This window comes from Malaclemys terrapin, chromosome 11 (assembly GCF_027887155.1).
Source record: "Malaclemys terrapin pileata isolate rMalTer1 chromosome 11, rMalTer1.hap1, whole genome shotgun sequence".
Taxonomy (NCBI): domain Eukaryota; kingdom Metazoa; phylum Chordata; order Testudines; family Emydidae; genus Malaclemys; species Malaclemys terrapin.
The window spans coordinates 59,950,697-59,967,751 of NC_071515.1; the positions used below are offsets into that span (position 1 = coordinate 59,950,697).

General features: G+C 38.6%; 1 protein-coding gene across 1 annotated transcript in view; it reads left to right on the top strand.

Moving 5' to 3' along the window:
* LOC128845094 (von Willebrand factor D and EGF domain-containing protein-like) overlaps positions 1 to 17,055 on the top strand; it is a 245,872-nt gene that overhangs the window by 95,095 nt on the left and 133,722 nt on the right. The window contains exons 9-11 of the mRNA XM_054043326.1: positions 2,008 to 2,081; positions 9,875 to 10,148; positions 13,303 to 13,517. Of these exons, the coding sequence (XP_053899301.1) occupies positions 2,008 to 2,081; positions 9,875 to 10,148; positions 13,303 to 13,517 (563 nt within the window). The remainder of the gene's footprint in view (positions 1 to 2,007; positions 2,082 to 9,874; positions 10,149 to 13,302; positions 13,518 to 17,055) is intronic.

The following is a 17,055-nucleotide window of genomic DNA, read 5'->3' on the forward strand; positions in this document are numbered from 1 at the left end:
TTAATTTTTGATGGCATTCATGTTTCTATTAAAACATGAGAACTGAGCAAATGTAAAGTTAAATTAACTATTTAAAAAATAAATTAAATTTGATCCTAGTAAAGCAAGCTTCCAAGAACAAAAAAAATCTCACTTTACTGTTGATGTTTTGCAAGCAATTAGAAGCATTAATGTTAAACACCTCTGCCAGCATAGCCAAGAAAAACTTCAGCATGATATATTAAAATCAAAATAGTCTTTAGATACTGCAGGCTCCCTAATAAATCTCCAAATTTATCTGGAAATGGAATGGCTGAAGTCTGCAGAACAATTTGAGAGAAATTCAGGTCCCCACTACATAGGAAGCAAATATACTGCACTCTTTGCATTGATTCGCTAATTAAAAGAGCTGGAGAGAGAGAGTGAGTTGGAATGTGGTGATGGTGTTAATAGAGAAAATTATTTTACATAATTTTTGGTTGATACAACTATATTTGACTTCAGGCCAAAACATTTTTCACTGAGGACTTCACTTCTGCATTCCTCAAGGGGCGCACTCTAACACCTGTGGGTGGCCAGCGTACATGAGGTGTCAGAGTGGCATCACCACAAGGCTGATGATGTATATGCAAAAGTACAAACTCTTCATTTGAGGGGCTCATCTCCATGAGAGAAGCCCGCCTTCTCCCATTAATCCATTATTGAAAATCACCCCTATTCGTAAAGACTACATTATGCCTGATTCCACATGGCTGCATAGTGACAAAGGGAGGCGCAAGGACCCTCCACTTTTTCCTCCTGCTTCACACCCTATGTCAGAACTAATTGAACTGCATTTCTGGGTTCCTGATGACGTGCAGAGTTTGCACCTAAGATGCCTCCCTCTGGGAGCAGATAGAACAAGCAAAGAGTAGACTGTCACGGCCAGAGAATGGGGGTAGGCTGGCTGCATGTATGGGAGCATGTTTCATCCCACAAAGGGGTGTCACATATCCTTCCCACAGTGCAAATGGGGCCCTTTGCACTACAACTTACTATAGGCTGTGCGCAAATAGCACACTCTGATTCTACATTATCAAGGTGAGAATTGGATATTATATTATGCAATATACCTTCACCTAGAGGCACCTTTTGGGCAGCAATGTGGCAATAGTCTTGTCTCTCTGTCCAGTGGATGGGAGATGCAAAGGACCTCTACAGGGCGCAGGTGTAGCAAGTGCCACAAGTAAGTTTCTCCCCCACCCCCTGGCATCATTGGAGGCATTGGGTCTTCTCCTAGTTTTTGCAGGCATAATATCTCCACTGGTTCCTGACTCTTCATGTCATTTCTGCTCCCAGATGGCTGAAATTCTTAGGAGTTATTGCTGATCTAACTTAAGATAGTTTTACACTGCTGTAACTGAGAGAAGCCTTAATACAGCCCTTTATCTTTCACCCAATTCTGTTGGTTCCCGCAACCTTGAAGTTAAGGGAGACTGCACTGATTCCTTGACACCAGGAAGGGTTTACTCTGGATTTACACTGTAACTGATCTCAGAACCTGGTCCACAGTCTGCATTAAATGAATTAAATATTCAAAATATGAACCATAAAATTAAGGTCAAACCTATGGACCTGTAGTAGTACAGGCTACTAAAACATGCTAATTATCCATAATTAAGCCAGACCTCAGGCTTTGAAATTATTGTGATTTAATAAGTGTTCTACACTATTGGTAATTTCTAGGCGGGGTTCTGCTTATTAATGGGAATTTTAGTAGGAAAAGCTTCTCTTTTACCAAACAGGGTAAAGAAATACAATAAACAGAGGTAGGTGAAATAATAGTACACCCAGCTCTCAGGCAGTATGTGATTAAACTCAATTGTTTAAAAAGGAAGTCTATTCTGTACCCATTCTGCATCATGTTTTATAAGTCAGATTTCAGTTTATACTTGACCCTTGAATGCTACCCATAAAGTTTTGTGAGGGAAAACAAAGAAGAGAAACTGCTACATAAATTGTATTCATTACACATTTTATATTAACCAGGTCACAGTTCAAGACCTCCCAACAGGAAACTGCTACTCTTTCACTGATCCACACATTATCACATTTGATGGAAGGTGAGTATTCTTTCTACCTTGAAATAATTTGGCTTGATTGTTGTAGTTTTCAGTTCCTGAATGCAGCATATGGTGTTCCATTAGAATACCCTAGGAGTGTTATAATAGTTCGTTATTAGTGATTGATACAGTGCTTTGGAGAAAATTCATGGTTCTTTCCCAAAAGTCTAAATTCCTGTTTAAAATGACGTGAGTTATTTATTTTGAAGCTAAAAGGTTTCTTAGATTTAATAGTTTGTCAAAAACAGAGTCTTAAATTCTGCAACCCTTGATTGAGCAAAACTCCCATTGAAGACTCCAGGAGTTTTACCTGATTCAAATATTTGCTTGATTAAGGACTACAGAATTTGAACCTGATCATCTCAGATTATCTCCCTGATTTCCAGTTTCTGTTGGTAAACCTCCTAATGGTCAGGATCATAATTTTATACCTTAAGCATCAGAAGAGACTCAGCAAGTCTGGTGTCCCACCTGCTGGGCTCCAATGGTCCCAATTTCAAATACTATGTGCTCTGTAGATTGCAGTACACTCTAGTCAGGACACCGACTTTGAAAATGGGCCCCAGCAGAAAAGCTGACACACATGGTGGAGCTCCTTATGCCATTTTACAGGTAGGAATAGTAATTCAGAGAGACATACAAGGAGGAATTAAAAGCTAGGATGCATGAATATTTATATATCCTCCCTGAATACCTGGAATTATCTACACTCTGAGCTATTAACTGAGTTTCAAAAATAATGTATACAGTATATTTTCTGCATTCACTGATAACTTAATTTACTTTGTTTCTTAACTAACTGTGTTTTTCAAACACTGCAAAGTCCACATTTCTTTTCCAGCATTATGGGCCAGATCCTCCACTAGAGTAAATCGATTTAGCTTCATTGACTTCAGTGGAGCTATGTGGTTTACTCTACCAGAAGACTTGGCCCTACAAGTTTGGACTTCCGAATACTGACTAAGTTTAAGTCATCTCAGCAGCAGTCAGGCTTCCTAACAAGTTTTTCACTATCCCACTGTTATTTTTCATAACCAGATAACTCAAAAATTGCGAAAAAGACTAAACTTTAACAACATAAAATAATTTCACTTCTGAGCTTGGAATGAGAAATGTCCTCCAAATAGGCAATTCTGAGGAAGTCATAAGCCAAGGAGAATAGAATTATAGACCAGAAGTGCCTTCTCGGCTATCTAGCACAACATTATATCGGAAAATGAGAGAGCCTATAAGACATTTTATTTTATTTTATTCAATAATCCACTCATTAAATTAATGTTATTAGGCCAACATTTGATACAAGTTACACCTGTGCAATCCCATTATTGATTGCAAGTAGGGATGTTTCTGAGAAATGTTACCAATAATAGATTTGAAGTTACCATTGGCAGTTGATAAGGAATGTCCGTATATGGCAAGCTCTCCTTCAGAATATAGAATCTTGCAATGGAAAAGGCCCAGCAGGTCATCTCATCTATCCTACCTACCACTCCAGATACAGCAGGATTTCTTCCTTTTGGATCATCACTAATGTTTTATCCAGTCTAGTTTTAAATGAGCCAAGTAACAGGGCTTCTGCCAGCTCTCTCAGGAGATTTATTCCACAGACTAATACAACTCACTTTCAGGAACTTCTTGATATTCAGCCAAGTTTCCTACTCTTAATTTCACCATCCCATCACTCCTAGTTATATTCTCTTCTATTATTGTAAATAATTCCTCTCTTTCAAATATTATTATGTTCCCCCTTGCCCTATTAGTCATCAGTTAGCCAAGCATTTTATCTATATATTCCACAACGTTAATCTTTCAAATTCTAATATATGTGATGAATTAGTTTTAAAGCTACACTGCATCTAAGGAATAATGGGAATGCAATCCTTGTTTGTACCTTGCTAGAGGCATACAGCTGACAGATAAATTTTGAGGCAAATTTTGATCATCTCCTTATGTTCATAAAAAGCACATGTGAGAAAAAGTTGTGTTTGAATGGAGATGTGCATCTTGCATGACACTGGGATAGATAAAGAGAGGGGGATAGATAAAGAGGATGGAGAATATAAAAGACAGACAATCAACTCTTCCCCAGGTATTGGTATCAGACCAGTAAAGCACTGTAACCCAAACAAATACACTCTTCCTATCCTTGTACATAGAACCCCACCAGCCTAAAGACAGGGTAGCAGATCCCATTGACCCAGAACCTTCCAGGGAATGCTGGTGTGGAAGAAGGGTGGTCAGCTGCCACCTTATCACCTTTCCACCCGCTCTCCATGGGACACCATGAAGGATTCTCTGAGAGATTGAGACCTAAAACGGGAGAGATAGGCAACTTTTTCCAGTGATGAGTGAGATTTTCCCCATACTTTCGTATATTTAACGCTTTCCCTCCAGAAAAAGTTGGGGGAAGTAAAAAAGGGAGAGAAGTAGGGGAAAACCAGACCCAAAACCAAAAGTGAACATGTTTTGTTTCCAAAAATCAAAAGAAAAATACATCGAAATGAAAAAATTCATTTACATTTTCTGTTGAAAATTATTTTTTTATTTTGAATGTATCAGTTAAGACAGCGAAATACATAATTTCAATCCACATTTTTCCATGGAAAATATTGATTTTGACAAAATGCATTTTCCATTGGGACAATTTGAGTCAAAAACTTTGACCAGCTCTAGTGAACAGAGATTATTTTATGACTTTTTATTTCTCCTAGTGAGAAACAACCACTCAACAGCTTGTAATCTGGCTACCTCATGCACATTCCATCTGGGTTAGCATAATGCGAGGCTATTAATTAAATAATTAAAGTACCGACCTTATCCTTGGGACAATAGTTTGCCCTTTCTGTATGCCTACCTCAAGGAATGCGTATTACATAAAAAATAGTTTGCCATGTACTTTATTAATACATTTCTATAGAAACATCTACCTAATAATTCTTTTGACTAAAGGGAGAGACTAATAGTCAGGGGGGCAAAGTGTCATATTTTACAGTACAACAGTTTGAGTGTGTTGATGCATAGAAGTGCAATGATATTAATTATACTGGCTAAAGCTCTGAAAGAGCACTTCCTTTTATAGCAAAATGCCTTTTAAATTAAACAAATTTGCAAGCCTGGCAAAGAGAAAGTATAGGCTTCATTATTAGTTATGATGCATTATAAATATAAAAGCCTTTCACATCATAAATTGTAGATTCTTAAAAGTGAATTATCAGTTTCAAGCTAAGTACTAAGATACCTCTTTTATGGCAATATCTAAAACACCTAAGACTGCTTGGTTGGTAATTTATATATAATTAGTGTTATTTTTCATTTCACCGTATAAAGGAGAATTTTTAGATTTCTGGAGCATGTAAATTAAATCTATGCATCAGTATTCTCTAGGGGTGAAATTCACCACTTCCTGAACAGAATAACTGCACTTGTGCAGGGAGGTAAGTTTAAAGGTCTATGCCTGAGAATGGAGGGAATAGAATTTGCCACTCCAACCTGCAGGTAGGTCACTGGGATAATAATGCAACCCTTCCATGACTACTGTTCCAGCCTTCAGCTCCTTGGTCAGTTTGCTGGGGTTTCACCTAAGCATGGAGCCAATAGTTCCTGAGCCTACCCCCAGCAGCCTCCTTCACAGTGAGCAGAGCCAATGTATAGACCCCTTGTGTGGCTGTTCTGCTTTTGCCCACTCCCATGCAACTGCATCGTAGAGGCCTACCTTCCTCTGGATTAATTTCATCCTGCAACATGCACAAAAAAGCTGGCGGCGCTCCTGCATGCAAGGCCCAGGCTGCCAGAAAAATTCTTTGTCTTGATGCCCACAAATCAAGGAAAGTCACAGATCTCGGCTCTGTGGGAAACCATCCTGTTGCAAATGCCTATTTAAAAGCAAAAAGCCTCTCTTCTATGATCACAAGCTACCGATCTCCAGGGAGGATGAGAACCCTATAAGAGAGTTCTCCACCTCTCATGCTCCACAGAATCCCCTCACATTTCCCCTCACATCAGACTATAGCAGGGGTCGGCAACGGTTCGAGCGATGTGCTGGCCGCGGCTTTCGCCACCCCTATTGGCCCGGGATGGCGAACTTGCCCCATCAGCAGATAAATAAAACTGGCCCGGCCCGCCAGGGTGCTTACCCTGGCGAGCCGCGTGCCGAACGTTGCCGACCCCTGGACTACAGGGTTGTGAATAGCAGCATGCATCAAAGTGCTGTGCTGTAAGTCCCCCTGGACACTGTGGATGTGAACTAAAAGGTTCCTAGTTCACCTTAATGTAATCCCATTTGAAGAGGACTATGTTAAAGTGAACTAGGAATCTTTTAGTTTGCACCTGCAGTGTCCACACAGAGGAGTAGTTACAGTGCAGCTCTTTGGTGCACACTGAGGTCCAAACTGTAGGGCAATGCAGACAAGCCACAAGTTTTGCTTTCTTCAAAGGCCCCACACCTATAATGCACAGCAGAGTAACTGGAAGTTCATTTAACTCTGGGATGGAGTAAATATCTTACAAAAACATGGGTGAGGTATTAGGTATGTTCAGTTTCTCATCTGCTTTGCTTTTATTAAATGTAGCAAGGGCAAAGGGATCTTATTCATATCCCAGCTTTTAGGGGAGTGGGAATGTTAAAACGTCAGGGTCTTTACAGATTTTCCCACATACACTGACCTATTCATCTAGGAAAAGCCATTGATGCTGCCTCTATTCTTCTATTCAGTGCTGCTATGATTACTTTAGAACTGACTAGCCTTAGGCTTGGAGGAATTAAATTTTTATCAGTAAATGTTGGTAAAATGTTGGTCAATCTCACTGTACACATACTAACCAACAAAAATATCTCCATTGATAATAATTGAAATGTACAGATAGGTAGAGTAAAAAAGAATGCTGCTTGAAAACTTATTAAAGTTTTATTTAAGGATATTTACTTTGTATATTTTGACATGTGAAGTTGACAGTTTGTGTTTTCCCAGTTATAAAGCCTTAACTTTTTGAATCTCAACATCTACTGTCATTAAATAATTATTTTCTGACCTCCCCATAATTTCCCACAACTGTGAAAATTTAAATAGATTAAAATAGAAAAAATGCTTACAAATAAACATTGCTATTACCATCAAAATGATAAAACAATAAAAACGGAATTCCACCAAGCCTAACTATCCTGTACATGGTGTTATCCACATCCAGCTTGGGATGTGGAGCCATATGTCACTAGCGAATCACAACTCATTGTTCTGATCCACTCTGTCCTGTCCGCTTTATCTTGACATTCACATGTCTGGTAACTGGATCTAAATTTGACTCTGGTAACTCCAAGTACTTGAGTGAAGTGAGACCAGGGATGAATTTGGCCCAGTAAGATCATGCAAATCAACTGAGCCTCTTTTTCTTTTATAAAATGCTTGCTACAAAAAATAAAATGCGAATGTATTCTGGTTCCCAAGTATATCCTTCATTTTCCCTCTGACTAACACTTTGTAGGACACAGACCAACATAAAATAGCTCTCACTTGCAAGGACAGCAGTCCTATGGACAAGTGAACAGATTAATCGTAAATGGTGCCTTTCAGTAGCTGATGTTTTGGGAGCAGAAGTAATGAAATAAATTAAATAAGAAGATGGAAGAGGCAAGGCGGGGGGAGCCTCATGGGAAAGGAGAATGAGTGCTGGAGTGTCCTTGGGAGTGGGTTGCAACAGTAAAGTACAGAATAACAGCATAGTGATGAGTGTGGTAAAGATAGACTGATAGATAAGTGTAGGGCGGGAGGTGTGGGGGAGGGGGTTAAGGTTATTCTTCTGACTTAAGCTTTCCACATTTGGGGCAAACATAAAAAAAGCATATAGTAAAATCTTTTCCTACTGTTTAGCGGTATTTAATTTTCCACTGCTGCCTATATGGCTGTCATGACATTTTTATGAGTGTCACAAAAGCATATCTGTTTAGATTCAATTTTGCATTCAAGTAATTCAACACCAGCTTAAGGCTTCCATTTAAAAATGAAGACATTTTGCAAGTCTGACATTTACATGATCAATGGCATGACCTAACTGAAGGACTCCCATTGACTGCAATAAGAGTTGGATTGGGCTCCCATAGTCTATACACATTAATATGAGTGAATAGTTCCATTTCTGTGAAAGACAGTTATGTACCTGTGTTAAGAGAGTCTTATGTATTTAAATGATAGACCAGCAGAGTTTAAATGTAGCCACTCTCATGCTTGCCCTACTTCTTTCATGACCACCCTCCTTCAAAATGCCTGCACCTGAAAAAGGACTATTTGAAGGAAGTTTTGGAAGATGATTCTCAGAGTTTTCCATCTCCTTATCTTCCTCATATGGATATATCCATAGGAGCCAATCGTTTGACATTAAAAGAGAGATGAATTTTTTTAATGCTCCCTTTAGTTCTAATCAGTATTTTGTCCCAGTTGTTGAACAGCGTGCTCAGGATTTATGTACTTGATTAGAAAATAAGATGAGACAAGCCCATCAAAAGTGTTCTCTCATTACAGCCAACTTCGCTGAGTTTTTCAAGAGGGAGTAAAATCAAATTTTATGACAAACAAACAGTTAATCTCTATTTTCTTGCTTTATTCCAAACTCCATACACTTCTACAGAGTGTGCTTCTCTCTAAGGGGCAAGGGGGAGGAGAACTGTAAAAGGCATAGGGCTGTTTCTGAAGCAGTACTTCACAAAAAAATTCCTAATCTTTATTTTCATTGGTTGTAATTATTTTTGAACTTTCCTTGCATAATATAGAAAATTTCAACATGAAAAATAATAATTTGTTTTCTATTAATTGTAGATTCCTACAAATCTGTTTTAAAACCAAACATAGCTGTTTAAAAGGAAGATGTTACCAAGCACTGCTTTCAAAAGGTGGTTAGCAATTGATTCATTCAAAGAAGTCCCTCACAATTTCCATAAAATGCATAGCCACTGTTTCCTCCAGTTGCCAGAGCAATATATGGGATAAGAGCAAGAAGTAATTACAATGTGAGAAAATAGAGGCATTTGGAAATACAAGAGAATCCACTTGTAGGCCCTAATCCTGCAGTCCTTACTCAAGCAAAATTCAGATTGAGGTCTGTGGGAAATTTGCCAGAATAACACTGACTGACTAACAACTGCAGAATTAGCTCCACCATGAATTCAGACAGACTGAAACTCCATTTGTAGTAGAGCACAATGAAAGTTCCAAATTACTCAACACATTGCAGTGTGCCAATTGCAAATCCAGTTATTGTGAAACTTATGCTTATGGTGAAGTCATTCTAAGGGGGAGAAATGACTTCACTTTAACAGTTTTCCAGGAGAGTCCTAATTTTTCATATGAAATGTTCACCTAGCCCCAGTCAGCCTTGTAAAATTTAGTGATTAGTCACAGAAGATGTTATTTGAGCACTGATTTTGCTGTGAAGAATACCATGCCGTAGAGCATCCAGTTACAACCAAAACGTATTTATTAAGTCCTGGAGGCAGGGATTATTTCCCATTTGCTTTTCTCAAATGTTTGTCTTTTTCATCCATGCCTGTTGCCATAGCAGTAGCTCTTAGACAGCTAACAGCTCTCACATGAATTCTTATCCATTTCCAGCTAATAACTCCAGTGGTATTAGCTTGTGTATGGTGCTGAATATATGCTTTCCCATGTGTTAATTTTCTTTCTCCTCCAAGGCCAGCCATCATGCTGGCCTAATTAAAAAGTGTAGCTGTTTGAGTACAAACACACAGTCATGACAGTTGTACACCCTGGGTCTGAAAATCCTGTTTTTGTTTGTTTGTTGTGTAGGCGTTACGATAATTATAAAATTGGAACCTTTCTTTTGTGCAAGAGCCTGGCCCGTGTGTTTGAGGTACATGTACGACAGTGGGACTGTGGAAGCCGCCAGTATGCTGTTGCCTGCAACTGCGGTGTAGCTGCATGGGAGGGTAATGACATCATCCTGCTAGACATGTGTAATGGTCAGTTTCAGGAAACCAGACCTCAGCTGTCTATTAAAAGCATTGGAGCATCACCTCGACGTGTCAAAATCATGAAGTCCTACGGAGGGGAAAAAATTACCGTAGGTGGACCTTTAGGTTTCTTTTTTTTTTAAGTTGCTTTGACTTTAATTATATATTTCTGAATTAAGTAACTACTACACATACACCTGCAGCCATCAGAGTGCTTACAGTGAAAGCCACAGTTATTGAGAAAACCAGTCTGAGGGAAAATGCTGGCTAATGTGTTAACTGAACCATAAGAACAGCCATACTGGGTCAGACCAAAGGTCCATCTAGCCCAGTATCCTGTCTACTGACAGTGGCCAATGCCAGGTGCCCCAGAGGGAGTGAACCTAACAGGTAATGATCAAACATAAAACAAAACATGAAACTAACAAGAGTGGATGGGTGTTACTCAAAGACATAGCCAAAAGTGATATGAATATTATTTGTTGTTTGTGTTATGGTAGTATCTAGCAGTCCCATGGGCACCCACTGTGCTAGGCACTATACAATTACATAACAAGGAGACGGCCCTGAAAAACTTGTGATCTAAGTATAAGATGAGAGATCACACAATGAAGATGGTTCTACAGCACATCTGATTTAGTACAAATTATTTACCTAGAAAGCACTACTGTGCTTTCCAGTCTGCACTTTGAATCTCTCATCCACATTGAAGATCTCTGGTCCAGAAGGTGTTCCCTGAAATCACTGAATGAAAAAGTGCAGACTGCACTAGAGAGATCCAAGCTGAGAATTTTGTCCTAAAATTTCAACATCAAGATTTATTACTAGAAAATATTCTGGGTAAGAAAGGGGCCATAAGGAGCCAAAACAATGTTAGGGTGAGGGTTTTGAGCTTTGGCTTTCATCATCTTCTGCCTTGGAAAAGGTCTTGATAACATAGTTATTTAAAGTTTCTTAATTGCAGAAAGGGAGCAAAAGCAGGAAAATAGCTTTCATTTCACATTACAACTGAATACAGTATAATTACAGTTTTATTACTAGAATAATCTTTAACGTTGTGAATATATTTTGAATATTGCTAGTAATCACTTTCTTTGAATTAGGAGTTATAGGGCCACATTTTGTCCTAATTTAACTTCATATAAACCCCACTGATTCCATTGGGGTTTATATCCAACTGAGTTTCCATGGGACATGAGTGAGGGGGAAAATATAGTCCAAACAGTGCAGAACATTGAAACAGCAGATAGTGTCCTGATAGCCGAGATTTTAAACACAAACTTCTTTTTGGAGGAAAGTGTGTAATTGGAAGGCTGTTGGCATGTGTTAGTTGAACATGGCAAAAATTTTCAGCCAAAACTTTTTGCCACCAAAAACATGCCGATTTGGGTCAACCAAAACATTTCACAGATTCATGTCGAATTTGCCAAATTGTTTCAGTCCGAAAAAAAATCTGAACAACTCAAAATGTTTTGTTTCAATATGTTCAAAATAAAGTGTAATCATTTGAAATGACCCTGCATTTCAAACTTTTCTTCAGTTTAATTAAAATTGTTTTGAAAATCTTGAAAATGAAACATTTCATTTATCCTCAAACGAAATGTTTTATTCAACCTGAAATATTATATTTATTTTTACTTTTTGGTTGGTAGAAAAAAAAAAGTTAAAAAATCATTTTAGACTGACCTGAAAGAAGTTTTTTTTTGAATGCCCAGCAAACACCAAAAAATCAGTTACTCACACAGCTTTAAGTTAGTTTCAAAAAGGTAACTGAGTACTGTATAGCTCTGTTTCAACTTGCAGCTGTCCTGCCCTACAAATTAAATTAAAAATTAAGGAAATACGACCTTATAAGCATGATTCAAGTCTAGTGAATCATTCCACTATTCAGTTGTTCAGAAATTTGCTTCTTAAAATATACTTGCTTTTTTAATTTCTCGTCTAGGAAAGCAAGAAACTAATAGACTAAATCCTACTTTCCTTCCTCGAGGGACTAACTTTGTGACTCATCCAAACACAACTCAGCCTATTGCATGGGCCCGATTCTGTAGCTTGTATTAGCCTTGATGTACAGTACCTCATGCTATGCTCTGGGCTCTGGTAGCTCCTACTCCTGTGTCACTGAAGTCAGTGGAAGTTCTGCCATTGATTTCAAGGGGAGAAATATGAGGGTGTCACATGAGCCAAATTGTGTGCTGGTTGTGTGATGTGGACAAATTTCTAAGGGGCTAAGGTCAAAATTTTCAACAGTGGGTACTGATTTTGGGTGCCCAGCTTGAGGTGAATTGAGTTTCAGAAGTACTAAGCAACCACAACTCCAACTGAAATCAATGGGAGTTGCAAGTTATATAATAATAAAGATATACCTATCTCATAGAACTGGAAGGGACCCTGAAAGGTCATTGAGTCCAGCCTCCTCTAGCAGGACCAAGTACTGATTTTTGCCCCAGATCCCTAAGCAGCTCCCTCAAGGATTGAGCTCAGAACCCTGGGTTTAGCAGGCCAATGCTCAAACCACTGAGCTATCCCTGCCCACAGTCTCAACATACCTGAAAAAACAGGCCCATGGTGTCTCAAGCTGAGCCCCCGCAAAATAAAGCAGTGTCACTCCTGAAACTACAGCTGTAAGTTAAATTCATCGAGCTTATTTATTTTCGTGATCAAAGTCCAAATTTAAATCCAGGTTTTCAGCACAGGAAAACAAATAAAGTAGCCATTTATTTGTCTGAACCCTCAAGTTCCCCCCCCCCCCTTTAAAAGGTTCTTTAATGAGAAAATTACTTTATCTAGTTTAAAATAATAGTTTTCTGTGTAAACCAGTCTTGGAAAATTCAACAGTTTTTCAAAGGGAAGAAAGCTATTTTCCAGACTTAGCAATTTAAAGAAAAGAAAATTTCCCAGGTAAAAACACAGGGGTGGTCTTATCATGGTAACAGCTTTAAAAATTAGTTGGTAACTTACCAATCGGTAAACTTCAGTGAATGTAATTATTAATTTTAAAAAGGAAGGCACTTGTGTGGGTTTATATTTATATGATGGTATCAGATATTAGTACCAAAAACTCTGAAAGCATTATTGTAAATAAAACCGAAAGCATCATTGTAAAATAAATGTTTACAGTGTGTCTAAGTGGCATTAAATTACCAACAGCATAGCCAACTTCTTGCTTTGATTTTTTTGGGGGGGCGGAGAGGGAACACACTTTTTTATTATAGAAGAATCTTGCTAATGGATTCAATTCGCTGGGTTTTTCTGCCTCTTCAGATCATCTTCCCTTCAGGAGCATTTGTTCGAGCTGATATAAGTGAGTGGGGAATGAGTTTGACAGTCAGGGCACCAAGCATCGATTTTAACAGCACCAGAGGTTTGTGTGGCATCTTTGATGGGAACAGTCATAATGACTTCCATAACACCAGCGGGAGTCCTTTACTATCACACCAGAGTAACATGCCTGAGGAAGACTTCATAGAAGACTGGAGGTACAGAGCTAAAGGATTCCAAACCTGAAAGTCACACTGTAACATCACTTAAAGGGGTGTCTATACATTTACTTCATTACATGGTCTTTTAATGACCTCAAAAAGACCTCTGCCTAATCAATCAAAGGAGGGCTAGAGGTCCATTATCACCACAAACACAACAAAAGCTTATTTTTCAGTCTCTACACTACACATAAGAAGCTCTTTTACTGAGAGAGAAGTTTTATATTCACAAGAGATGATATGTTAACAGCTGTGTTAAGATCCCACTCAGCTGTTAAAAAAATGCAGTTCTCACTCACTCTGAAAAATGTAGATAACTGACAATAGGGATTAATTAAGTATTTGGTATTTCCCTTGCTCTTTTATTCCTGAAAACTAATTACAACATGTGACTATACAATTAAATATTACATTTTGACAAAGAGTGGCAATAAATGTAGCATGCTAAAACTTAATATCTATTCAGTTAAAGACAATGGGGCATTTGAAACTCTTGCTTTCTAAAAGAGAGAGTCTGGAACATGGATTCTGATCCCTTTCCATATCAGGGACTTCCATTGCCCCATATTTTAATTCCTGAATCCAAATATGGCCTTATAGTTCTGGGTCCAGGTCATTTCAAAACCAGAATGGAACTATTCTGCAGTGCTTGATTGGTTGGTGATTAACTGTTTTCAGGACAGCCGCTATTACAAAATTTGGTCCAAAATAAAAATATGAAGACCTCTGTTCTTGTGAGGTGCCCACCAGGAGAAATATTGCAAGATCAGCTGATGACATGAGATTTCCACCCTTTGGGACTGGAAGAACAGTTCATGGAATTTGGTGCAGTTGAATCTGAACCCAAACCCAAACCCTAATGCTTATTTCTGTCTCAGATCTGAACCCTAGTCTTACTAATCCTGATTCTGCATCCTGTCAGTGCATCCAGGACCCATCTTTGTTGTAATTAAAAAAGACTTCAAACTTATTGAATTTTAGGAAAAGAACACACAATTAAACTGTATTCAATTTACATAAAATCAGGTGAAGCCATTAATCATCCTAATTTAGTTGATGAGTATTTTGCGCTGTAGTTGTGAGCAGCACATACAAGATTCAAAGTTAGAGGCACTCAGTTTCCTATATATTAATCCATAGAATAGTGGCTAAATCCCATGGGTTTAATCTTTTGGGGGCTTATCCATTTCCTAGATGTAGATGTGGCTACTGGGGGGTTACTTAGGTGGAAGGAAAGATGGTTTTCTGACTACAAGAAGGGGAAATCTGGGACTCCTGGCAGGAGCCATTCCCAGCTTTCCTCCTTTCTTGTGGGAACATTGTCTCTCTCTCTTGGGTTGTAGCTCCAACATGAACCACTAGTCCCTGTTACTGGATGCCAACCCATTCCTCAGACCAAAATGGCAACAGGCTGGCAAGAGGTGGGTAAGCTATTCTACAGCTAAGAGAGTGACTGGAGAATTTGTAGTAGCTCTGTGTGGGGACCAGCAGCCAACAGAAGATACAGTATTTAGGGGGAACTTTACGTTATTTGTCCACTTGGAATGGAGAAGAATTTTCCAGCACTTGTCAGGGACAAGGACAAGACCGTGTTGCGCTCAGGAAAGGCAGGTGGTGCTCCTTTTGGGGGAGAGGGACTGGTGACAAATTTAACTTTTGCTGTAGACCCTAGGTAAATAAAAATAAGGACTCTAAGAATCAAGGCCATAATCCAAAACCAAATGGACTCAATGGAAAGACTCAGATTATCTTTAAAGAACATTGGATCAGGCCTTATAATACACCCACAGAAAAAAGTGGCAAAATAGGGAGTAAAACCTGTATGCTGATTTCCCTGCTGCTGTTTTTAATTTAATTTTAGACAACAAATTAGTACTTTAGACTTTAGGACTCTCCAGTACCTGAAGCTAGTTGGAGCATTCACCATCTGGCAGTTCAGTTCTCTCCCTGGCTGACATCTCGAAAAAAGCTGCAGGGTCAGGATGGCACAGAGCTCTTTAAACAGCAGCTTTTCCAAATGGCAACTTTACACATAAAATTGCATCTAACCCTCCAAGTCTTTAAAATAGCGTCCTTACCAAAAAGGAATAGAAATTCTATGGCATGCAAGCTCCATACCATCATCTGATGGGAGAGCAGCCAACATGCTCTTTTCCTTTTATCTTCAAGAGTAACACTGAATAATTTTTCTGAGAAAATGTTGAGTTGTGCCTAAACTTTCAATTTTCCATGAGGAAAATTTCAATGAAACATTTAGTTTCATTTCAGGTAAACCCAAACTGAAACATTTCACTGAGTTTTAATTTGACATTAATCTCTGCATCTGTTGGAGCTTCTGTGCATGGAAGTTGTAGTTCAGGTGTCTCATGCCTCCTTTCTCTCATTTGGGTCAGTCTCCCTGGTCAGACTACATCTCCCATAGTGAACCATGGTCATAGGACTCCCATGAGACTCTGCAGGCTTTCAGCCAGACGGAGAGACCATGGTATATCATTAGAGATGTAGTCTTGCCCGTACTGGGGAATGGGACATGAGACACCCAAATTACAACTTCCATGAGGCACCGCAGTGGATCAGGTGGATGCAGAGAATAATGTAGACTCAAACAGAAACAAAACAGTATATTTCAGATTGACAAACCAAAATTAAATGTTTTGATTTGGGAAAATCAAGACATTTTGTTTTGATTGAAAAGGTTGAAATGAAACATTTTGACATATCTGAATCAAAATTATTGAACTTTTCATTTGCATTAAAGTTTCAATAGTTCAACATTCCATCCTGAATCAGGATGAAATCAAATGTCAACATATCAGAATTTCCTCCTGGATGAAAATTCCATTTTTCTTTTAGCTCTAGAAAGAATTGCCTTTGAGTGTAAGGTTTCTGTGAGGACCTCTAAAAATTCTGCTGCATTAGTTAGGTTAGGTGTCTTTACAACACAGCTGATAATAGGACTCTTTCCTCTTAGCCAGCCTCACTTGTGGGTGATGCTACCATGCAGCACTAGGGAAGGTGTCTGGCATGCATCCAGTTGGAAGTTAAAGCTCCTATTGCCCTTTTCAAAAAGAACAATAAGTAATTTCATCATTCCCTCTCTCAAGAAAACACATCCTATTGTCTTAAACTGTATGAAGGCTAATGTTGAGTGCATAATGGCTGTTGTATTTACAAATTCACTCACAGCAGTAACTCAATATCTAGCTCAGTGTCATTAATTTGAAAAATTCTAGGATTATGAAAATCTCAAATCAAATTGTGTTCTTTGTATCTACTCATTTTGCCAAATATTTAATATAACGCCAAATTCATATATCATATCTAGAAGGGGACCTCTTGAATCGCCCAATAATGGTTCCCTTTTCCTCTGTCACTCTGACAACTTCGTAAAATTTTTAGTATTGTATTAGTGTCTACAATCATTCTATTGAATGTACTGCTTTCAATGGATGAACTGGATAAGATAACCCTGCCCCCACAGTAGTACCAGACCTATTCTGAGGTTCTGAAATTTTGGTGCACTCTTTTTCATTTT